The sequence below is a fragment of the Podarcis bocagei genome (assembly GCF_964188305.1).
Source record: "Podarcis bocagei genome assembly, chromosome: 13".
Taxonomy (NCBI): Eukaryota; Metazoa; Chordata; class Lepidosauria; order Squamata; family Lacertidae; genus Podarcis; species Podarcis bocagei.
Genome location: NC_138138.1, coordinates 35,990,690 through 36,014,744, shown reverse-complemented (window position 1 = coordinate 36,014,744; position 24,055 = coordinate 35,990,690). Strand labels below are relative to the sequence as shown.

General features: G+C 44.3%; 2 protein-coding genes and 2 long non-coding RNA genes across 5 annotated transcripts; 3 read left to right on the top strand and 1 right to left on the bottom strand.

Moving 5' to 3' along the window:
* Positions 1-1,232: 1,232 nt before the first annotated feature.
* LOC308572696 (sulfotransferase 1B1-like) lies at positions 1,233-10,268 on the top strand. Its single transcript, XM_081169004.1, has 7 exons — positions 1,233-1,912; positions 5,084-5,212; positions 5,313-5,410; positions 5,500-5,626; positions 6,505-6,599; positions 7,593-7,773; positions 8,587-10,268. The coding sequence occupies exons 1-7, from the start codon at positions 1,732-1,734 to the stop codon at positions 8,697-8,699; spliced, it is 924 nt and encodes a 307-aa protein (XP_081025130.1). The 5' UTR covers positions 1,233-1,731; the 3' UTR covers positions 8,700-10,268.
* Positions 10,269-10,687: 419 nt separating this feature from the next.
* Positions 10,688-13,170, bottom strand: LOC308572698. Its single transcript, XR_014001840.1, has 2 exons — positions 11,624-13,170; positions 10,688-10,916 (listed from the first exon to the last, which is right to left on the bottom strand). It is a non-coding gene; the product is annotated as an uncharacterized lncRNA (long non-coding RNA).
* Positions 10,927-13,516, top strand: LOC308572699. Of its 2 annotated transcripts, XR_014001841.1 has the most exons (3): positions 10,927-11,529; positions 13,162-13,214; positions 13,349-13,516. It is a non-coding gene; the product is annotated as an uncharacterized lncRNA (long non-coding RNA). The 2 variants fall into 2 exon arrangements; XR_014001842.1 differs by having other exon boundaries at positions 13,162-13,516.
* Positions 13,517-17,049: 3,533 nt separating this feature from the next.
* LOC308572697 (sulfotransferase 1C1-like) lies at positions 17,050-22,160 on the top strand. The gene is made up of 7 exons (XM_081169005.1): positions 17,050-18,518; positions 18,648-18,770; positions 18,865-18,962; positions 19,538-19,664; positions 20,665-20,759; positions 20,954-21,128; positions 21,409-22,160. Exons 1-7 carry the CDS (start codon positions 18,344-18,346, stop codon positions 21,519-21,521), a joined length of 906 nt encoding a protein of 301 aa, XP_081025131.1. The 5' UTR covers positions 17,050-18,343; the 3' UTR covers positions 21,522-22,160.
* The last annotated feature ends 1,895 nt before the right edge of the window (positions 22,161-24,055 follow it).

The window sequence follows — 24,055 nt, the reverse complement described above, 5'->3', positions numbered from 1 at the left end:
GAAGTTCGGTCCTCTTGATTGACAGCACAGGGAAGCCGGGGAATGACGGGACGCTGAGGGTTGCATTGGACACAAATGTCCACTAGGGGTCGCGCTCGAACCGGGCGTTCGGAATCGGCTCTGTTGAGAGTTCTTCTGAGATATGTGCAGAGCGCCTTTCTAGTCGTATTTGAGAAAGGGCAAGATCACGGACCTCCTGACTTTCATGCCTTTCAGGGATTTGGTACGCCACGCGAAATTGAGCCTTGTCCCTTCTGTTTTGAAACTATTCACTGAATATACTTTTTACTGAACCGTGAAAGGGACAGGAGGAGACATATTTCGAGGGTGTCCTCGAAATTCCTTTAAATCATGGGCATAGCCATGATTTATGTTAGGGGGAGTAGAACTAAGCTGTTGGTTAAGTATTTCTATTTATTTACTTGATGGGGGGGCAGCTTCCCCCTGCCCCCCCCGCAACACCCATGCTTTAAATGTTCACAGCTGTATGGAAATATACATCCTGATGCTCCAGATCAATAATGCATATTCCTAAGTAAGTGTGCACAGAATTGCAGCTGTATTGCATTTAGAGTAGGAGATCTGTGACTTTGAGTATTCTAGACAGGGGGTGCGATGTTTTCTTTTCTGGCAGGTCTCTTGCACCGCTGACACAATAATTTTAACCCGGGAAATATTTCCCAACATGAAGATGGGAGGTGGAACTTGTGGACTTTCTGACTGCCGTGTAGAAGATCCCAGGGTTCGTTCTCTAGGCCTGACAGAGTAACACTGGGGCCTCTATTGCCTCTTGATTTGTTTTTGAGACCAGGATATGTTCACCTGGATCTGTTCTCCTCAGTAAATTTGATCTATTTATTTTCCCTCTTGACTCTGCATTATCCCAGCCACTTTGCTAATGTGGACCACTCAGATACTACGCCTGTGAATGAATTCTGCAGAACTCGCATGCTAATTTGTTATGTTTTCCTTGGTCCCAGTAAAGATGATTACTCAACTGTGGAGTTTTCCCTCACCGACAAACACAGCTACTATATAAACACAACAACCTATACAGTATATTTGTTATTTATATACCCAGAGGGGCTCTTATGTCATTCCTCCATTAGCTATTACTTGCTATTATCTCTTAGTTGTTGTTTTTTTACGCACTCTGGTGCTGAGCCAAAGAATTTCAACACAGGAAAGCCAATGACTCCGATAAAATCCCTCCTCCAGGCAATGGGAAGAGTTTACCGTAGTTGTGTTTTGAAAGAACTTGTGTGAGGTCTGGATTTCCTGCGAGAGGAAAAGAGGCTTTTCAGGCTGAGGGTAGAAGAAGAAGCCAAGATTCTTGGATTACTTGCAGAGGAATCTTGAGATCTAGGCAAACAGCGGACAAAATGAACAAATTGGAGGTTCTGGGAGAAAAAGCATAGTATTCAGTCTGCCTATACTCCACCCATCCACCCCCTGCAGCCATTCTGTTGGCTGGTAAAACAATGGGCTGGATTGAAATGATAAAATAAACACTGTTTCCTGGGGTTGGACTTTTCCTGAATGAGGAACTTGCCTGTTGCCCTTTAGATTGCATAAGAGTGATGAAATAAAACAGGCTGGGAAGCAACTGTGCCTGGAAGCAGGAAGTGAAACACAGTTGTGGAGTGGAAGTGGAGAACCCTCTTAGAGAATAATACCCGGGAGGCTGCTGCTTTCTTTGTGAAGGGCTACACAACCCTTGCACCTCGGACCATGGCCAACCAAACAGACTACAACGACTTCTTGCACAAGCACAGGGATGTCTTCCGGAGGTTTCCGCTGGAGCTGGTCCATGGGATCCCCCTGATGGAGCCCATGGCTCAACAATGGGCTCCAATTGAAAACTTCCAGGCGCGGCCAGATGACTTGCTTCTCTCAACTTACCCCAAAGCAGGTGAGACACCAGAAAGGGGAGCAGGCGGGGTGTATGACTGCAGGAGGAAAAACAGGAGGAGCTGGGCCATAGCAATCGCAGGTGCCACCCCTCCAAGAAAACGGGTGGGGTGGGGGAAGACCAAGGAGACAAACCTCAAAGCACCCTCAAAGTTCTCCTGTTATCCAGGAAATAAGGAGGAACTGTTAGGGAGAAATTATATTCGGGTCACCTTTAAAGCTGAACCAACCTATTTGACACTCTTCAAATTTTGGAAGAGAATTATCCAGCCAGCTGATGTGTACAAAAATGAATATACGAAAGGTAAAATATGCATCAAAATGCATGTGTGAGTGAAAACAGCATAGAAAAATGCATTGTTCTGGGAGAAATTGCTATGCAAAAACGTGCATGTTTAGGCAAAATTCTATACAAAAACATGGAGGAATTTCACACTAAAATGCTGGTGAACTTTCATGGTGACTTTAAAATGACAACAACAGAGCAAACATGGAAATGTGGAGAACTGGAAGACTGGAAAGATAAGAAATGGAGAGAAACCAAAATTGACAGATTTGCCCATCCTGGTGACTGCTGCTCTGGTGAAGAAATGCACTGGGCCCAATAAATCAGGAGAAAGGAAGCAGAAATTGAGGTTTATTTCATTAGATTGGTTTCCATGTGTTGGTTTGCTGTAGGGTTGCTCAATTGTCTCTCAGGGAGTTACATAAATATGTGTCTTGGCCGAGGAAATGGCTTTAAAAGCACCAAAAAGTAAACATGTTCTTTCCAAAAGGAAGCTACATTATTTCATAAACATATGCATAAGTTGTTGCTGTTGTTTTCCCAAAAATTGGTTTCATTGTGCAATGTGTATAGCATTTATTTGTATTTTAAGTTACTGCAAGAGTGTTGTAATCCCTCAGGACTGAGGGGAAGGATATTAAATAAGTGGAACAAACCAGTAGCAGACATGTTGTTGCTTAGTTTTTTTGTACCTGCTCAAAAAAATGTAACAGAGGCATGAGGGAGACAACAGCAGGGATAGTGAACCAAGGCTGTGGCCCTGCAGATGCTGTTGGACAGGTCAAACTAGCAGGGCCAATAGTTAGAGTGAGTTATACATTAGAGGGTGTGATAGGAATTTTATGGTATGGCAATATTCATAACCACACATACATAGATCAGCACAGGAAGGCCAACCTGGAACCATTTTGATTCCTAAACTGAGCAAATGTTTTCTCTGCGAGGTCAAACTGGAAAAAGCCTCCCCGTTGTCTTTTCCTTCACAAATCCTGTCTTAAGGGTATGTCTGTGTTTGAATAAGTATTTATCACTACAAAAGACTGGCCAGGCTCCCCAAGAAATCCAATCAAGGAACCTGCCAGACAGGAGATAAACAAGGACAAGAGAAAAACAACATTTAAATTTCTGTGATGTAGGTGGGATGTATCTGAGGGGTGGTCTTAGGTTACACCCCTTCTGTGATGTATGCATAATGTTTCTGGGGGTGGTCTTGATCTACAGGATGGGAATTTCAAAAGTCTTTATAAGGCCTTGCACGCCATTTTTCTGGGTCCTCCTCCTTTCCTGCGTGTGAGGGGAGCACCCTGTAGCAACAGATCAATAAAGATCAAGCTTACTAGCTGCTTTGCTTCTCAATATTCTCTGGTTGGCCTCGTATTATTTTCTCCTACCAATAGGGAACCTATGTAAGGACTCTATATGGGCTCTTGGATACCCCATAAGGGAAAAGGGCATATTTTTTTATTTACAACAAGGGGGTGGCAACGTGGGCAAATGCTTTTGTGTTTGTTTGAACTATGGTTGAGGGAGAAAGTCCATGCAGTTCACATTCAAGGTATACCTGCCTAGTCAGCACTTTTGGAAACAATAGGTGAAGCAAAACACAGTCACCTTGTCCCGGCTCCTGCTCCCCAAAAAACACAGGCTGAGGCTCTTACTTATTTAAATAAATCTTTATTCAGATGCAGCGCTCCTCTGGAGCTGGGAATTCGCAGCAGGGCAGGGAGTTCCAAAATGGGCTGAGCAACAAATATGTCCCAACAAGCTTCCCCACTTCTCCCGCCAAGTTTTTAAAGTTGAGGTGTGACACATTCACTCGTAAGACTCTCTTGCCTTGCAGGAATGCTGAGCATGAGCTCTGTTGTGGGTAACAAGGCTGCCTCCTTCTGTTCAGCCATTCCCCTTGGCTTATAAAAGCTCTCCTCAGCTTCCACGGACACACTCTGCTCCACTGAAGGGTTGGAGGCAAGAGCTGGCATCCCTATTTCCCCTCCGAAATGGCTGAAGCCAGAGTGGAAATGGGAGATGCCCTTCCTCCACCCCTGGTTCCCTTGGTATAGTCCCCCACTTCTTCCTTCTCCTCTGTCTGGGCCAAATCGGATCCCAACAGCACTTGTGGGGCTGATAACATAAGCCTTCCTGTTATGTACTGAGTTGAATAGGATCCAAAATGCAGCAGTCTGATTGGTCCTCGAATAAGATTCAGAATGCAGCAGTCTGATTGGTCCTAGAACAATAGGACCCAGAATGCAGCAGTCTTATTGGTCCGCAGGAGCCACCCAATCCAACTCCGGGTGGAAGTGAATCCGCAACCTGATTGGCCTACAGGAGAATCCCAGAATTAGCCAATCAGATGGGGCCCATTGTGTAAATAATGTATATAAAGCAGACATTTCAGGGGAATTTCCATTCCTCACTACTCTGAGCTGAATAAAGAGCATGAAATCCACACTCGACTCTGAGTATATTTCACTTCCAAATTCACACTTCTTTAAATTTTGCAATATAGGTCTCCAACCAAGTAACATGTGGAAAAACGCCTGTGCTAGGGCAAAGTTCACCTCAAAATGCCAATATTAGTGGAATAATATACCCAAAATGCATTGTAGTTGGGGAAATCTGCAAAAATGTTTATGTTAGTTAAAATTGCATGCCAGATTATGTTTATGTACTAGGAGAAATTCACACCAACTTCAATTTTGTGAGGACTTTAAAAATAAATCAATCCCAATTTATTATTTTTCTTCTCTAATAACATTTTGTATGTTGCCCAATTTTCTTTCATGTTTTTTTCTATTTCACAGCTAATGCTTCTATAGGTGAGATCCACCAAGGGGTTTTAGGTTCTAGTAGATCTCTATATTTACTGTTCCTCTGGGCTTTCAGGTACCACATGGATTCAAGAGATTGTTGACCTGGTCCTTAATGGCGGCGATGTGGAAAAAGCTCGTCGAGCTCCTGTGTACATCCGGATCCCATTTCTAGAAATTTGCTCTCCACCCCCAGTGCCTTCAGGTGAGCCCAGAGATCCCACGCACACAGCCCTGCTTGTAAAAAAAAAAACCCCACAGGCAGTGAACTAACTCATCCAACCCTTTCTCTGATTCTTCGTTAGGGGTCAGCATTCTGGTAGATACCCCATCTCCTCGTGTGATCAAGACCCACCTCCCCTTCCAGCTTGTTCCTAAAAGCTTTTGGGACCAGAAATGTAAAGTAAGTGTTGCTTGCCTCAACCCTTCCTGCCACCCCTCCATCCTGCCCCAATGTCACCTCATACCATTCTCCCTTCTGGTCCCTTGCAGGTAATCTATGTTGCTCGTAATGCCAAGGACAACTTGGTCTCCTACTTCTTCTTTGACCAGATGAATGTGACGCAGCCAGACCCTGGGCCGTGGGATGGCTATGTGAAGAAATTCATGGAGGGCAAACGTCAGTTCTAGGAGAAGAAGCTCATCTTGAATAATTAGTGCTTGTTGGGCATGGGGAGGGTGGGGTACAGAAGATGCCCCGATTCCCTCTCCATGATGAAGGGGGTGTCTAATGAATCAGAACAGGAGCAACTGAATTTTGTGAGACCCACCTTGAACCTCAACAGCACTGCGATCCCCCTTATATCAGGGTGCTGCCACAATCCACAGCAGTTGAAGGCCACCAAGTTAGAGGGGAAATATCCGGGGACTCCTGGAATTTATAGATTCACGTAAAGCAGGTTCCCTTGGTTTTTCATTGGCCCGCACCCATTTTCCGTCTCGCCCCTTTCCTGTAAGAAACTTCCGGGTTTGCGAGAGGATTCCCGGCTTACAAACAGATTATTTTCCGGAAGCAAATAACAAAATCTTGTGCTTTACTCAGCTAGACTTCTAGAAGTGCATTTAACACCATTTGAAACCTTTACTATAACATGCAAATTAAAGTAGTAGATAGGTAGCCGTGTTGGTCTGCCACACGAAAGCTCATACCAAGAACTAACTTAGTTGGTCTTTAAGGTGCTACTGGAAGGAATTTTTTTATTATGCAAATTAAAGGTTAGGGAAATGTCAGGAAAACTGAACAATGCAGCCTTTACCTCCCATCGCCCCTGGCCGTTGGTCATGCTGGCTGGAGCTGAGTCCCCCAACATCTGGAGGGCCACCGGTTTCCCAGCTCTGCTACATACCTGGAAATAGGTACCCCTGTATGGAGTGGTACTTACTTCTTCTAAGTACACATGGATGGGAGAGGACTGTGGGATTGCATTGGATTAATTGATTCCTTTAACTAGGTGACAGACTTAATCCTTGTTACATCTTATCTCACTTGTCTCTCAGTTGCCTGGGGCTCTTGGTATGACCATGTCCGGCGTTACTGGGATGAGAAAGGAAAGCACCGTATCCTGTACCTCTTCTACGAGGACATGAAAGAGGTGGGTGTAGAATATGAATCAGCCAGAGGCCTGGTTGAAGAGAAATGTTTTCACCTGGTGCCTAAAGATATATAAAGAAGGCTCCAGATGAACTTCCCTGGGGAGAGCATTCACTGGCGGAAGAAGAGGAGTGGGGGGAGTGCACTGCCCCCGGCAGCGCAATCCCAGTGGGGTGCCATTGCGGCTGCCCCCTGCCTGCGCTGGGCGCCATGCCCCCGCAGGTGGCATGCCACAACTCTGGGGCGCACACCAGCCCCGCCCCCCGGTGCCGGAGCATGAAGCTTTGCCACTGAGAGCATTCCACCAATGAGGAGCCACCACAGAAAAGGCTCGATCTCGTGTTGCCACCCTCCAGACTTCACGTGGAGGAGGCACACAAACAATGATGAATGTGGAGTCCAGGGAAGAGGCGGTCCTTAAGGTATTGCGGTCCTGAGCCATTTATTTATACTTTCCCCTAACATATGCATTTCTTGTATGCCTTTTTTTGTTGGCTCGCTTTCCTGCAAAATTCAGAGAAGTCTGAACTTCAGAGCTGCATTTCAGTTCTCTTATTGTTTCAAGAAGCGCAAATTAGGTAGAATTGCATTAAAATGCGAACTCAACCAAATTGATCTCCCATCCCTGGAAGTAATACAAATCTCCCAGTATGTGCAGAGGGCACATTCCTCACTCAGGTTGCTCTCAGAAATGTGAGATTTTAACACTACTGCCTCCAGGTCAAAGCTGTGTGATGCACAACATGAAAAAAAGTGTGTTCGAAACAGAGAGGCATGTGATGCAAAAGTAAATTTATCAAGTGCAGAAATGTGGAAGGGATCCAGAGACCATTGGGTTTTGCTTCTTGAAAAAGAACCAGCCGGACAGTTAGTGTTTCCTTCCCGCACTCTCAGGAACCTCAGAGGCATTCTGGAGCTTACAGGCAAATTGCAGTACCAGGTTGCTCTATTGCGACCTCACTCCCATTCACACCCATCTGAATGTCTCCGCTAGGACTTGGCTCGTGAGGTCCGTCGCGTGAAAGATTTCCTGGAGGTTGATCTGCCTGAGGACGCCCTTCAGAAGATTGTCCACCACGCATCATTCCAGACCATGAAGAAGAACCCAATGACAAATTATGAGACCGTCCCCAACGCCATCTTTGACAAGACAAAAGGCAGATTTATGAGGAAAGGTGAGTAAGTGACGCTAGTCTTTTAAGACCTCAAAAGATGTTGTTCCCTGCTACACAAGTTCATTTGCTCCCCCTTTCCCCACAAAGAAGGGTAAAATTGGGAAGTGAAGTTTAACTGGGGAGAGTAATCTTTTATGCAGTCTGGGCCCAATGTATCACCCAGAGAATGTTCCAGTGGTCTGAAGTCCATTTTGCTAAGTTTATAGGGAATAAAAGTGTGTAGTCACCAAGCGCTTTCTTATTTGACGATCACTTGTAGCCAAGTAAGATTGTCTTCCATGAAAACGGTCTTAACAGTGAGTCCGTAAGTGACTGTGGAGGCCAATTCTGGATCCACACATCCTTCCACAGTGGGGACATAGGTTTCTGGGCGGGAGTTGATCACGGTGAGGGTTTGCCAAATGTGTCTTCCTCTTAGCCCGTTTCTCCTTTTCACCCTGAATTGGTGCTTCTTCAAAGTCCATGACACCTTTGGTAAAGGCTGTCCTAAGAGCTTTAGGCTGCTATCTGAGATATATCTACATGGAAGTCCCACCAAACTCAATGTAGTTTACTTCTGAGCAGATACATATAGGTAGAGTAATACTGCATATCTGCTCAGGTACAACCTGGGTAATATGTACAAAACCTAAATGCACTGTGCTGGATACCCAAAGGAGGACCTTTGTAAATATAAAGGTCCTTTATAATTATAAAGAAAAAGAAAGGCAAGTAATAGTTATCACAGAAACCCCCTATGTTAGGAGAGAGGGTGCCATCTTTCAAAGTGGTCACAGGGTGAAGCTCTCTCTTTCTGCTTCTGAATTTCTTCAGGTGAAGTTGGCGACTGGAAGAATTATTTCACAGTGGCTCAAAGGGAGGAGTTTGATGCAGATTACCGGCGCAAAATGGAAGGAACGACCCTGCGTTTCCGGGATGTATTATAGACTCAGAAAACCGCCCCTCTTGTATTTTATTCTTGGCCAAGAAAAAAATACAAATTATTAATAGATTCGAAAGAAAGAGGTGGCTTCTCACTACCAGACCTAATGTTATATTATGAAGCATATTGCCTGTGCTGGCTTCGGGAATGGATAATTTGAAAAAACACGAATATTTTAGACCCTGAGAGTCATGATAATAGGTTTGTTTGGCATGCATATCTATGGTATGAAAAGGCAAAAGTGCATAAAGGATTCTTGAATCATTTTGTAAGAAAATCAATTTATGTGGTATGGGAGAAATATAATTTACTAGAACAGAAAACGCCATGGTGGCTTTCCCCACTGGAAGCAATATCCTTTAAAAATGTAAATATGAGAAATGACTGGGCAACACATACGGACCTGTTAATGGAAGCAGAACACCAGTTGAAATTGAAGGATTTTGAGGATATGAGATTTATTAACTGACTGGTTACAATATCATCAATTAAATGATTTTTTTAAGATAGATAAAAGTAAGGGTTTTAGTAACGAAGCTTCAAGGTTTAGAAAATAATTGTTGGACAACACTGTAAAATTACTTTCTAAAACGTATAGACTGCTTTTGGAATGGTATACAAAAGATGAAAAGGTTAAATCAGCAATGATACACTGGGCGAGATCTGGGGTATAATATTCAGCTTTCATCATGGAGGAAGTTATGGAGAACTGATTTGAAATTTACAGCATGTTATACATTGAAAGAAAATTATATGAAAATGATGTACCGTTGGTATTTAACTCCTAGCAAGTTAGCAAAAATGTATAAGAAAAGTACAAATATTGGTTGGAAATGTAAAGAAAAAGAAGGCACCTTTTATCATATGTGGTGGACGTGCAAGGTGATAAAAGCATTCTGGGAAATGATATATAATGAATTGGGGGGAAATGTTTAAAGTAACTTTTTCCAAAAAAAAACAGAGGCTTTTTTTAATAAGGAATTGTAGGTGCTGAAATCCCAGAGGACCAGAGAAGACTGTTCATGTATGCAACAACAGCTGTGTGGATGTTGATAACCCAGAGATGGAAGGAATACAAAGTCCCTAGCATAGCAGAATGACAGATCAAGTTGATGGGCTATGCCAAAATGGCAACAATGACTGGAAAGATCAGAAACAAGGAAGATCAAAACTTTAATAAGGAATGGGGGGGGGGGGATTATAACATACCTTGGAGACCACTGTAAACAGTTAAAGTAGTTAGCGGGATTGTAATAACACTTGTAATGTAACAAGAACTATGGATATAATGGTGCTACAAAAATCTGGATGAATATAAAAGATGCAGCAGAAAGGGTTTAACAATGGGACCCACGGAGAGGGAGGTGGGAAGTCCAGAGAGATTCGTGGGAATCTTGAACTGTTGGAATGTGTTGTGATATGACTGTAATTTTTAATATGTGAAACCAAACTAATAAATAGGAAAAGAAAGAAAGAAAACTGCCCCTCTTGGAACTGTTTCCATCAAGGCACACAACACGTTCTTTTGCCATTCAGCTTTGGTTGTAATAAATGTAGGCACCGTTAACAATGATTGTGGACACAGTGTGCATGTGCAAAAAAGGAGATGAGTTGGTGGGAGTGGACAGCAAGGAACCTGGGTTCTTTGGGTAATGGGAGGTTGAACTAGGAGCCTGGCAGATCTGTCTGAGATTCACACGTTGGCTGTGGCAGTATGCTGTCCTATTCAGTGGTTGCTCTGCTTTGGCATGGCCGGGGGGGGGGGGAGTTAAAGAGACAACCAGATAAAATGAAAATGGGACAGAAACGACAGACAGGCCCACAGCATCCCTGGAAACAGCACCAGTGGCAACCGATCAGGGATTGGGCTGGGAACAACATCCACCTAATGCGCTGATCGAACCAATGAGCTTGTGACAACAGGAACCATAGCATCCTGGGTTCTTTTAGAAGGAAGGGCAAGAGATTAATGTAATAAATGAATGACAGCGGCAAATCTCAAGTTCTGGCTTTAGTAAAGGGAAGCTTTTATGAAATCCGGAAGTTCTTGTGTACAGTATAGCATTGTGCCCTCAGTAGGGTTCGCAGGACTTTCTCCCAATGCCTTTGACAGCAACTTGCTTCTGTTCATGTTCAACTTGTTAATTTCTGAAGCTCAAGCTGCTCATAAAGGCAGGGGAGCAATTTAGGCTGGGATGCTTTCTCTCAGCAGTTGCTAAGCCTAATGTAATGAAAAGTGGAGAGGAAGGGGAAATTATTACAGAAAATTCCAGCTCTAAGCTTGTCAATGTTGCATCACAGTACAATGTGCAAATTGGCATCAGACTCTTCTTTGGCCCCAGGTAATCAAAGTATATGAAAAAAGGTAAATCGGTCTGTAACTAAGCTTATAATCTTCTAAGGGCCAAACTAGATGTGACAGTGGAAATTTTATATTTATACTGCCCTTCCTACAAAATGATACCAGGCCAGCGCACATATATACAGATGCACAATCTTGAATAAAAACAATTGCAAACTGCTGCACAATAAAATATGAACATAAAGGCAGGGGTTTCTTCAGATATCCAGTCCCCGAGTTGTTTACTACTGTATAAGTCAACAAAAGCACCTTAAATTTGGCTCAGTAGCAAATCGGCATCCAATACAGTTCTTTAAAGGTTGGTGAGCTATCAAAAATTAAACTATTCTTCAAGAGTTACTAGCATCACATTTCTTAACTACAGTAATCCCCCTTTTTTTGTAGTGATTGATTTGCCGAGATCCTGTTCCCATTCATGTTCAAAACTGGCTCTTGTATGATCATGGCATTGAAGTACGGTATACTTTCCATAGTAAGTATGAAAAGAAGACACACCCACCTATTTATTTCTAATATTCAAATCCCAACAAGATAAGATATAAAGGTTCCTAAATTTTGTTACTTGCAGAGGAGACTAGCCAGTGGCCCAGGAGGGGCAAATGGGGGACTGCCCCTCCAAACTCAGCCTGGTCTCATCAGCCACCATCTGCTGTCTTCCTACTTGCAACCAGCTCAGGGTGGTGGCGGCGGGCACCAGCCTCCTTAGTCTCAACATCGCCTTGTGCAACTCAGCAGGGAGGAGGATGGGGACAAAACTAAACAGTCATTTGTTGACTCTCCTCCAGGCGCCTGCTCTTGCTCCACCTATTTCTGGTCTCCCTGCCTTCTGCCCCAATGGGCACCAGCCACCCAGCACTGGCTACTTTATTCAGCTGAAAGCCAACAAGTCTCAACAAAATGCAGCAAAGTCCAGCAAGGTCCAATAAGATTCAAAGCGGCCCAGCCAGGCCCACCAAAGTTCACCAAGGTCAAATAAATCCAGCAAGATCTAACAAGTTCAGTCCAAGAAGTCCAGCGCAATCAACCAGTTCAATAGGGTCCAGCAAGTTCAGCAAAGTCCAGTGTGTCCAGCAGGGTCCAACAAAACCAATGGGCTTCCAAAGAAAACCCCTCCCAAAAAACAATATTGCAATCACAGCTTTAACATGAACTGTTATTTGACTTTAATTAACATTTTATTGTTACAAAAGCTCTACTCCTGGGGCTTTTGGGACATATTGCTGAACTGTGGCTTAGCACTGCAGGAACGAGTTTGGTGTCTTTCCATACTCAAGCATTCACATCTCTTCCTCTTGAAGAGGAGGCTTGCAGAAGTGTTCTTTTCCATTTTTTGTTAACCATGCTTCTCGCTTTGTCTGAAGAGGGGATCGTGATTTAATGCTACCTATGGCTAGTTTCAAACAGCCCAACTTCAAGCCATGGTTTGTGAAGCTGGCTTGCTTGTTAGCGTTAAGCACGATCTTCATTTCAGATGAGACAGACTTTGTAAAAACGTTGCACCGCAGGCTTATATATTAGCAAATTAACCGGGCTTGCTTTGTGAAATTTATTAACAGAGGAATAATTCTTTGTGAATATGATTCTCTTGGAAGCCTGCCTCTTGCCTTGTGTGAGTTCAATCTCCTAGAGCGAGATGGGTCTTTAGGGAAATAGAGGAATGGCCAGTTGCACAATCAAGCTGGGATGCTCTCCTATGCAGAAGGTTGCTTACAAGAAGGGCAGAAGCAAAAGGACAGCACAAAGCTCTGGCCTCCTGTATTCATCTAGTTTTTAATTATTATACTGGACCTTTTTGCAGGACTACAGCACATAGCAAGTGTAAGAAACCTTCCAGCTGTAATGCAAACACAAGTGAAATAAATATTATTGCTTCCCCAAGGGGGTCCTAACCTCGTAAGGAGGACCGGACTGTTGTGGTGGCTCCGAACCGGTCGGGAAATGACAGAGACTACATCAGGATTGGTGAAAAAGCAAAGTCTGATCTTTATTTTCAAAGAACAGAAGACTGTTGCAACAGGGTTCCCACGCGTGTAACAGAAGGACGGAGTGAGAACCTTGAACAAAGGAACTGCCTTTACTTAAATGCCTTTTCATTTCCATACAGATCAATGATACAGAAAAATGACAGAAATGGCAGGAATAGAAGATTAACATAAGGTAAGTGGGATGTTGTAAGATCTTGGGTGTTGTTAATGAAGATGTCGGCTTTGAGGTTGGGAACAAAAGGTGTTGAGTGGTTTTTCCCCTTCAGCGGATCTTGACTCACAGTTCTGTTTTTGCTTCATTTTCAGGAAGGAATTCCGGAGGTTTTGGGATGATCGGTATGCAGATTAAATGACTGGATATTTGGGAAACGGTTATCAGTCTTGGTGCGAAGTCCTGTTTCTGCATGTTTATCATTGCTGGTGTGAAGTTTCCGCTCTGCATACTTTTATTAATTAAACTGATTTTATGTTGCATTTTGTGTGTATTCACGATGTCATTTGTAGACCCAGTAGGTGGCGCTGTGGTGCTTGAAGGTATTTTGACAGTTTGTGAACAGCAGAATATTGACAGATCAAGTATACAGCAATGGAAAGTCACGTAGAATATAAAATATTTTGGCTACATTTTTCCAGTTACATTTTTCTATTCTAATTACATTTTCTAGTGTAAGAAAACACTTTTTTGAAAGATACAAAAGGTGATACATTTGATAAGAAAAACACTTTTTTGAAAGATACAAAAGGTGATACATTTGGTAGAGTCAACAGTTGCATTCCTCAGCTACATTATTTAGTCGTATTACAGCGATACAGAAGTAAAAGATACAAGTAAAAAGAGACATTCTTTTGTTAGCATAGAAATACGTAACACTGAGAGCTTCATTTATTAACTCCCCGCTCTGATCACGGCTTCTCATGACACAAGCAAATATGCAGAAGCTCAATTTCCAAATTGCATTTTAACAATAACAGTAACAAACAATGTTTCTTTCTTGAGAGTGTCATCAAATGCCTGGAAAATGCCCTCTAATTGTTCCCCCTACAGCAAATATAAAATGTAGAAAAATGAGTAAACAATCAACAACCATTACAGAGGGGTGTTCTCCTTCAATTGCTAACTCTTCTCCTCAAATATTTTTATTCTGATCACGTTACTTGTTTATCAATCAGGAACTATATTATCAAGCTGCCCCCGCCCCTGAGTTTTGCTTAACTTCCTTAATTATGTAAAATTTCTCACCCTGTTGTTATCCCAGAGGTTCATTTTCAATGGCAGATATACTACCATGTCTCCAAATTATTTCTAGCAGCTTCCATGTAAACAGCCAACAATCGACCTGACCAAGTTCACAAGATAAATCCATGGTGGATTTAAAATTTAATCCCAGTTTCCACCCCCTCTGCTCAGTAGACCATCAGGCCTACCGTATCTGTTTCTAGTTCCTCAAATGGGTAAGGAACAATTTGAGTCATTAGTTACTGATTTCCTTTCATTCTTTTGTTTTTATCAGTCTTGAAAGGGCTGGGCAAAATTCCAGTGAATGTACTCCGGGACATGAGATCTCAACCATTTCTGGACACTGAAGAGGGGACAATGGCATAATTCCTGCATAATAAGCCAAAGATCAATCTGTGTTGTGATTGTTTGGAACCGTTGTACATGGTACAGAGCAACAGTCGGCAGACATCAGGCTTTTTGGATCTGTTTAGATCAAGTGTGGGGGACCTATGGCCCTCCAGGTGTTGCTACACAAGGGTTGCCATATTCTGAAGAGCAAAAAAGAGGACCCAGAGCCCCCACCCCTGGGCTAAAGACTAGTGTTATAGCACATGAGCTGCAGAGGCCCAGAGTTCAAATTCCAGCTTAAGGCCTCAGGTAGCAGGTGATGAGAAAGGCCCTTTCTCTGTTTGAACCTCTGGGACAGATAGCAAGCAGGGTGAGGGGCAAGAAAAGCTCAGGTGTTTATACCCAAGTCAGTATAAAACACCTTAAGATAGAGGGAGCCCAACTCCAGGTTTATCGCTTCAGCCTCTTGTACAGCGCCGAGCACACGGCTGGGTTGTTGTTGTTTAGTCATTTAGTCGTGTCCGACTCTTCGTGACCCCATGGACCAGAGCACGCCAGGCACTCCTGTCTTCCACTGCCTCCTGCAGTTTGGTCAGACTCATGTTTGTAGCTTCGAGAACACTGTCCAACCATCTCGTCCTCTGTCGTCCCCTTCTCCTTGCGCCCTCCATCTTTCCCAGCATCAGGGTCTTTTCTAGGGAGTCTTCTCATGAGGTGGCCAAAGGATTGGAGCCTCAGCTTCACGATCTGTCCTTCCAGTGAGCACTCAGGGCTGATTTCCTTAAGAATGGAGAGGTTTGATCTTCTTACCGTCCATGGGACTCTCAAGAGTCTCCTCCAGCACCACAATTCAAAAGCATCAATTCTTCGGCGAACATCACTAACACGGCTGGGTGGGGAGCTGCAAAACATGAGCAGCAGTGAATTGGGGGGTGCAGGATAGGAGGAAGGGCCTCTGGCCCTCATCCCGGCTGGACCCTGTGAAAGGGGGAGGTGGGCAGGCAAGTCCTCTGCCGCCCTTTCTCGGCTCCCAATGGCCAGATGCACGCTTCGCTCTCACCCTGGGTGACAAGAAAGGAAGGTGTTCAAGTTTGCTCCTCCCTGCATAGCATCACGTGTCGCCTCACAAGGCTCCCTGAGTGGCTGAAAGGGAATTAACAAAGCGGAATCTTTTGACCCAGATGTGGAAGAAGCCAGAGGTGCCGGCCACTCCGCAAGTCACCGTAGGGATAGGAAAATTGCAAGAGTGGCCATAGTCTGTTGATGTGGAGGAGAAGCAGGGGTGACTTTCTGTTTTCTTTCTGTTTAGTAGCATTGCCACCTACTAATGGTACCTACTAATGGTGCCAAACAAACAAAAAAACCTGGACATTTTGCCTAATTTAAAAAATCTGCCCGGACAGAAATCTTAACCTTGAAAAAGAGGACATGTCCGGGACAAACCAGACATATGGCAACCGTATCTAGACTCCTGTTGCCATCGTCATCCCTGACTGGGGCTTGATGGGGATGGAGTCCCAGAATATCTGCCGGGCCACAGATTTGTCATCCTTTGTTTTGAGACACTTTGGGCTATACAACTGAAATGGCTTTAGCACTCGTGTGCAACAAACCACTTCAAAAAAACTTGGACGTCTTGCAGTAAAGAAAATTCACTACAAAGCGTGGGATAACATTTGCAGTATTGCATCATGGCCCCACAAATAAATGTCTCCTCAATGAACAGCTGGTGTTGTATGACAACCCCACAAACAAAGCAGGATGAATGTTCTAGAAACAGGTCGCCTGGAATAGAAGTGTCCCTAGACAATAAACAAACGGGAGTGTTGCTGAGCACATCTGGAGCCTAGATGTTTGCTTTCAGGAACAGAAGAACTGAACTGAACTTTCACTAAAGATGGGGGGGGGGAGCTGGATTCAGTTTACATTGAAAGCTGAGCCTTCCGATCTGTACTTTGTGAAACAATATGCAAATCAAAGCACTGCAAACCTTCCACATTTGCACTTCTCTGAAATTTGTGTAGCAGTTCTCTAGCCAAAAATATATGTACAAGGGAAGTAGTTCTGAAAACTTTCCCCTCACAGACCACTTGAAAATTGCAAGGGTCTTGACAGACCACTTACTGATTTGTCTGCCTGCTGAAGAAATTGTGCTGTGCTTGATGTGGTATGATTTTTATTTATATTTTTACAGACACACCACTAACAACCTCAACGAAGCTCGCAGGCCATGGACTGGAAACTCCTGCATTAGGATAAAGTATTTGTAAAATGCATGTATTAGTGAGAAGAGCATACAAAAATGTATTGTGTGAAGGGGAAATGCATCAAAAATGTGTATTTTAGTCAAAACTGCATATTAGGAGAAATTCATATTTAATTCTGATGATTTTTCATGAGATTTTTTTTATTTCTTTGCAAATTGTTGGAGAAATATGGAGAACTGAATGTAAGCTTGCAGAAATGAGAAACTGATAGAATTCAAAAGTTTGATTTGTTTATTCCCCAGCTTTCACACAAAAGTCCATTTCTGGTTAACTTCCTTCGATTTCTGCTAGCGAATTTATATGGGTGAGAAAAGTCATTTTGATGGCCATTTGGGAGCCAGAAACCTGTGACCGTCTACTATGAATCAATCAGAGATCTCTAGATCCTGATGTAATTTCTGTCCACCCCGCCCAAATGTCGGTGTGTAAAGGAAGTGGACGTACAGGGATGTGGGTGGCGCTGTGGGTTAAACCACAGAGCCTAGGACTTGCTGATCAGAAGGTCAGTGGTTCAAATCCCCGCGATAGGGTGAGCTCCCGTTGTTCGGTCCCAGCTCCTGCCCATCTAGCAGTTCAAAAGCACACCAGTGCAAGTAGATAAATAGGTACCACTCCGGCGGGAAGGTAAATGGCGTTTCCGTGCACTGCTCTGGTTCACCAGAAGCGGCTTAGTCATGCTGGCCACATGACCCGGAAGCTGTACGCCGGCTCCCTTGACCAATAAAGCGAGATGAGCACCACAACCCCAGAGTCGGTCACGATTGGATCTAATGGTCAGGGGTCCCTTTACCTTTACCTAAAGGAAGTGGAGTGGAAATCAGGGTGCAGGTATCCCCACAAAGGTTTAAAAGCCTTACAGTGACTTCAGTTGAAGGTGCCGATAAAAACCCCAGGCCAAGGCATGTGAGGAAACTCAGCCAAAACCTCACACTCCCCTCTCTCCTCTCTCCTGCATAGACACCCAATCCCGTTCCCGGGTCATCAAAGGGGCCTCTAGAATGCCAGCATTTTGCTTGAGGAATTCATGCGCCGGCTGGGAAACTTAAACACGGGCAATTAAAGTGGATTAAAGTACTCTGTTGCATAACTCATCAATTTTTAAAAGAATGGCATTGGGAAAGTGAGATGAACAAATGATTAACAGCAATCTGTATATAAGTACCCCAGAAGCAAATCTGCATGAATGCTCACCCAGCAGACAAATCAGACCAAATACTAAATGAAGACTATAATTTAACCTCTGCATAAGCTTCGCACCAGAAAAATCAGGAGGGTTTTGAGGTCATCTGGAGGAACCCAAAACAATTTCAGGAAGTGAGATTGAGAGAGAAGGGGGAAAAGAAAAAATAAACTGTGAGTCAGGGAAGAAAAGTAAAACTGACCAGCGGCTGCTGACAGCAGATGTAGAAAGGAAGCAGGCTGGCTACTTAAAAGCAGGTGCTATACTTGCTTTTCCTGCATTGCCAGATGACAAATCTTGAATCTGACAAGGAAGGTTTAGACCATAAGCTATCCCAGCGCTCTGAGCTGGTGGAGGTAGACGGAATCCCTTTGCTCAGTGGTGCCGCAGAAAGATGGGGTCGCATATCAACCTTTAAAGCCCGGGGGGACGACCTTCTCATTTGCACATACCCCAAAGCAGGTAAATCGAATAAAAGAGAGATGTGGGGCATTAGCACAGAGGGTGGGGGCAGGAATGGTGCTGGGAAGTCGAGGGCTATTGGCTGAATGATGAGGTCTTCTCAGGTCTTCTCTCAACACCTCCTGCCAGGGACCACTTGGACGCAGGAAATTGTAGACCTGATCCAGCATGGAGGGGACCCTCAGAAATGTGCTCAAGTCCCCATCTACAAACGGATGCCCTTCCTAGAGATGCACAGTCCCTTGTTCTCACGTGAGTAGGAAAGGGAACTGCTTAGGGGAGGTGATGGTTGAGGGTGGGGTGAAGGGTTTATCTCAGCTCTGAATGTTTTTCTTTGGTATCTCAGGCTTGGAAGAGGCAGAGCTAATGCCCTCTCCACGTACACTTAAGTCTCACCTCCCGGTCCAGCTCCTGCCGCCCTCCTTTTGGGAACAGAATTGCAAGGTCATTACAGGGGGACAACTGGAGGGAGGTTGCTTAGGGGTCAATCTGAGCCGCGGATCAACACTGCTTGTTCTCTATTGCATTTTTAATTTTGTGGGTAACATCTATTGTATTAAGGTTCTTATTGCTGTGAATCGTTTTGGGAGCCCTTTGAGGCTGAAGGACAATACTGACATGTTTTTTAAATATATAAATGAGCAAGATCACCACAACCAATCACAAACAAACAACCACACCATAGGCCAACCCCAACCTCTCTCACCACCAAAGAAATACAAATGAACAACAGAGAACCTGCAGGAGCAACGCTGACACAAAACCCTACATACATTAAGCAAAATAGAAACATCGCCACCCGACCCCCCCATCTTTCCCCCTCCCCCCAATGTCTCAACAAATGAAACTGATTTGTAAAAATGTTACATGGAAAAAATACGAGAGACATTACACATACTTCTGTAAAACAAGAAAATCTTTAATAAAATTATATATATATATATATATGGATGAGCAAAAACAGCATGCATGGAGCTGAGACTCCTGGGCTCACTTTTCTTCATGATCTATTTCTGAAGATCATTTATGTGGCCAGGAATGCCAAGGATAACGCAATCTCTTACTTCCACTTCCAACGTATGAACGGGAGGATGCCAGACCCGGGAACATGGGACGAGTATCTGGAGAAGTTCATTGCGGGGAAACGTGAGTAGAGGCAAAAGATGGGATAGAGGAGATGGCACTGGCCCCGGAGAGAGTAGTGGGGCCACCCCAAATGCCCAAGCTCTGTACATATGAGAGAAGAGTGGAGCCCATTGGCTGTTGATCTCCTGCTCCAAGCAACAGTCTCGGCAGTATGAGGGTTCTTACACAAGGCCACCTGGTTTGAGCAGGCAGAGCAAGACAAAGGGATGCTCTGTGGATGTGATGGTCAGCTCCACGCAGCACTCATTGTTTCGGCACCAGTCAACCCGAGACTGAATTTTAAACAGAAGCTGTGCCTCTAACTGAGTAGCTAGCACTGTCTTTAGTGAGAGGACCCCTCCCATTTAAAGGAGGCCAGGCTGCTTTGACAGAAATCTAAAGGCTGCAGTTCCACCAGGGTTTGTGAGGTGGGGTAGAGTCCAACTAGAGTACAGTAACAACATCCTCTCTGTTCAGACCTGAGAGGCACAACAGAGCAGGTTAGCAAGTCTTGGAGAAAAGTAAATAGATTCACTTTTCATTTGCATTCACTATACATTTACATTAGCTATAAATACTTCTAGTTAATGCATGTGTTACTTTACACCACACGAGGACTCTGTTTATCTAACAAGCTAGCCTGTCTCAGCTGAGCAAGGCCCACTAGCATGTGTGGCAGGGCAGGACCAAGTTCAGACAGGATGCAAGGCAATGTAAGTCTCAGGCTGGCTGCGATGCAAAGGTGTGGCAGGGTTCCAGGTAGAGACACAGTGGGGCTGTGGTCTGGGGAACACAGAAATCTGTAGTAGCTCCAGCAAAGAACAAGGGAACACTGAGCCCTTATACAGTAGTAGCTGCAAGAAGTGTGCCCCAATTGTTAGCACCACCTTGGCAACAAGATACTCTTTGTGAACCTGCAGAGGGATTGTTGAGTTGTTGTTGTTTTGTTTTCCTTTGAATTCTGATGAAAATAAGCTGAATAATCATAACTGATTCCCTACCTCTTTACCTCTCTTTGCAGTTCCCTGGGGCTCTTGGTTTCACCACGTTTGTGGCTGGTGGAAGGCTAAGGATTCTCACCCAATTCTCTATCTTTTTTATGAAGACATGAAAGAGGTGAGCAGTTTACATATACACTCCTTCCTTTCAGTAATTTCAACCAGGAAGGAATTTATCCGCAATAAATGTTCTAAGCAACCACCTGCATACAGTGAGCTTCTGAAAATCAGTGTCCCAAACAAGTGATAAACACAGTGAGCTTTGTTATGGCAGCTTTCCAGGCAGAATCCTCTCCATCTTTCCCTGCCTAGCACCCAGCCTTAGCAATTCGGAAAATAGCTCAGTTCCTGGACCAAGAGCTTTCTGAGCCAGCTTTGAACCGGATCATGCAGCACACAGAGTTCAACAGCATGAAAGTGAATCCCATGGCTAATTACAGCACAATGCCAACTTACAACCACGCTTTGTCACCCTTCATGAGAAAAGGTAGGAGTGAAAAGGACATTTTCCAGCCACAAGTAATATAGGGGGAGAGCTATGTACAGATCATACATTTAAAGCACATCTCCACTTCCCCAAAACACTGGGAACTGTAGTTTGGTAAGGGTGCTGGGAGTTGGAGCTCTGTAAGGGGTAAACTACAGTTCCCGGGATTCTTGGGGGAAAGCCTTGGCTGTTATTATACCTTTAAAGTATGTTGTGTAGTAGCAGAAGGGAAACAGCATGCATTGAGGGCGGTTTTCTAAACTGTTTGCCTTGCCTGCAGGCACCGTAGGAGACTGGAAAGACTACTTCACAGTGGCTCAAAGTGAACGGCTTGATGATTTGTGTGCCCGATTATTAAAGGGCAGTGGCCTCACCTTCCGCACTCAGCTATAAGCACCCCTCTGTGCTCTTCATCAATCCCATGCCCGGAGCTTGGGCCTGCATTAAACAAAATAGACCATGTAGCCACAAGCAAGGACCACATAGGGTGTGCATGTTTGTTTTGAAATTTACCTTTTAAAAAAAAATCAACGATTTGTGAAATAAAATGATTGTGTTTGCTCTTTATTAATTCCACACTGAGAGTGAATAAAATAACTAGTCTTGCATTATTATATGTGTTCCACCTCCTTTCCAATTAACTCCAGAGGACAGATTTAGGGTTTAACCATTTTAACTTTGCAGCAACTCTATCCTGAGCCCTGAGGCAGGATGTAGTACTGAAGAGAGTGGAAAGAGAGGTTTAATATAAGTTTTGTTTATAGAAAGTAGCTTTGTGGGGTGTTATATTGGATTAGATGAAGTGAGTATTGCTTTTATATAGCGGATAGATGAAGAATTGGAAGTTCTTTATTTTCTGAATCATATTTTTCTATCTTTCGCTTTTAACCTCTTTTCTGTACTGTTTATTCTTTTTTTCTTTTTCCTACTCTATTTTTCTCCCTCCATTTGCTTTTGTTGTATCTATTTAAAAGACTTGTTTTGGTTAAAAAAGGGAAAAGATAGTATGTTTTGTAATTTTCTCCATAAACCTTTAAAAAAAATGTTGAAAGAAATAAACGTTTAAGGCCTGAAGCCAGCAGATCTTTGCCTTCTGACCTGGGTGTCCCAGGCAGTGATATTGCTGGTTTGGAGTGCCATTAAAAGTACCAAGACCAAGGTGTCCTGAACTATTCCCTGTTCGTCACCTCACTAGCCACCCTGCAAATCCTCTCCCCCTTGGTTAGGATTTGCCCCAAAGAGAAAAACAGAGGAACAGGTTTTCCCTTACTGGAGAGAGGGGCAAAGGTAGTGTTCACTCCCTGCCACCATGACCCATTGATCTTTCAGACTGTACTCTTATTTTTAAGTGTGTTTGGAACAGGCTTGTGTTTGACAGCAGGAATTTGCTGTCACGTTTGAAGATGTGGTTCCCACACTGTTCTGTGCTTTGTGTGAGAGAGAAAGTGCAAGAGAGCTACAGTTGACTGGTCATGATGTACAGGGCACAAGCATTTAGAAGGATAGGAATATGCAGCAGGAGGAGACCATTTTCAGGTAACCTGGTCTTGAGAACTAGTGTGGTGGAGTGGTGAGTGTGCTGGATTGGGACCTGGGAGATCAGGATTCAAATCCCCACTCGCCCATGAAGCTCATTCAGTGTTTACAAACAATACCTTTACATTTTTATTTATTTCTTAAAGAGCTCAAGTTGTTCAAAAATGTACCTTTGCATTAAGGACTCATCCTGACCCCTCAATAATTGTGATCCTATGTATTCTTGACTCAGGAGTAAGTCTTAGTGGACATATTTCTAAGGAGACATGCAGAGGAGCAGACTGCATATTTCCTAATAGACACTGTGCTAGAAGCATAGCCAGGTGAAGAAGAAAAAAGAAAGGACAGTAATCCTCTCTAATGAGAAGCTACACCTGCCAATACTCTCTTTTCTTATATGGACAGTCAACTCAAGGTCCCTCAGCCCTACTGAGCTCCTGGGGGCCTCCATCCTTGGTTGCCATGGAGGCTGATAGAGGAAGACAGGGAGCCCAGCAGCAGGTGGAGCCAAAGACAGGCAGAGCCAACTAAATATGGTTTTGTCCCAATTCTGGTACTTGCCAATATGGAGAAGGAAGCCAACAGCCAATGGGCCGGATTTAGTGTTAAGGAAGGGTGGATCCACATCGCGCACCCAATACACATCACCCCGGGGGTGCTGCCGTATTCCCTTCACAGAGCCACAGTTTTCAGCGCCCTCAGCGAACTACAGTCCCCAGGGCTCCTTATGGAAAACCACCAGGGGCTTGAAATGTATGGTTTCTGGCATAGCTCAGTCGGTATAGCACGAGACTCTTAATCGCAGGGTCGTGGGTTTGAGCCCCACGTTGAGCAAAAAGATCCCCTGCATTGTTGCTGAGGGCTGGACTAGATGACTCTGGGGGTCCCTTCCAACTCTACCATTCTATGGTTCTAAAGCAGGGCAGCGGCTGCCCCGTCGCCCTGATGGCGCAGGGCTCCATTCATACCCCAGACGACCCCGCGGTGAAGAAACGGCTCCTGCATCTATAAGAGGTGCAGAGGAATTTCACTCGTGTCTTTTGAGTCCCACTTCCACGCGGGAAAGATTAAAACCTTCCTTAATAAAACAGCGCAACACCCAAATTCTTCCCCTGCCACAAGCCACGCCTGCGCGCCGCTCTCTCTCGCGCGGCCATGGCACACTCTCCAGCAGTTGCAAAAGGAGACAGGAGCCCTTCCATCTTTTCGGACTCGTCGTCTGGTTGCTATGGCTACCGCCCTTTAGCGAGGCCCTAAAGCCGCCATGTTTGTTGGGGGCAAACTACCCGAGCCTCATTTAATGTTGCACACACGCGATGAAAGACTGCCTGGTCCAGACTGCGACGCTAATAACCCCAACATTTTATGTCATTCTGGGGAGCGCCTGAAAG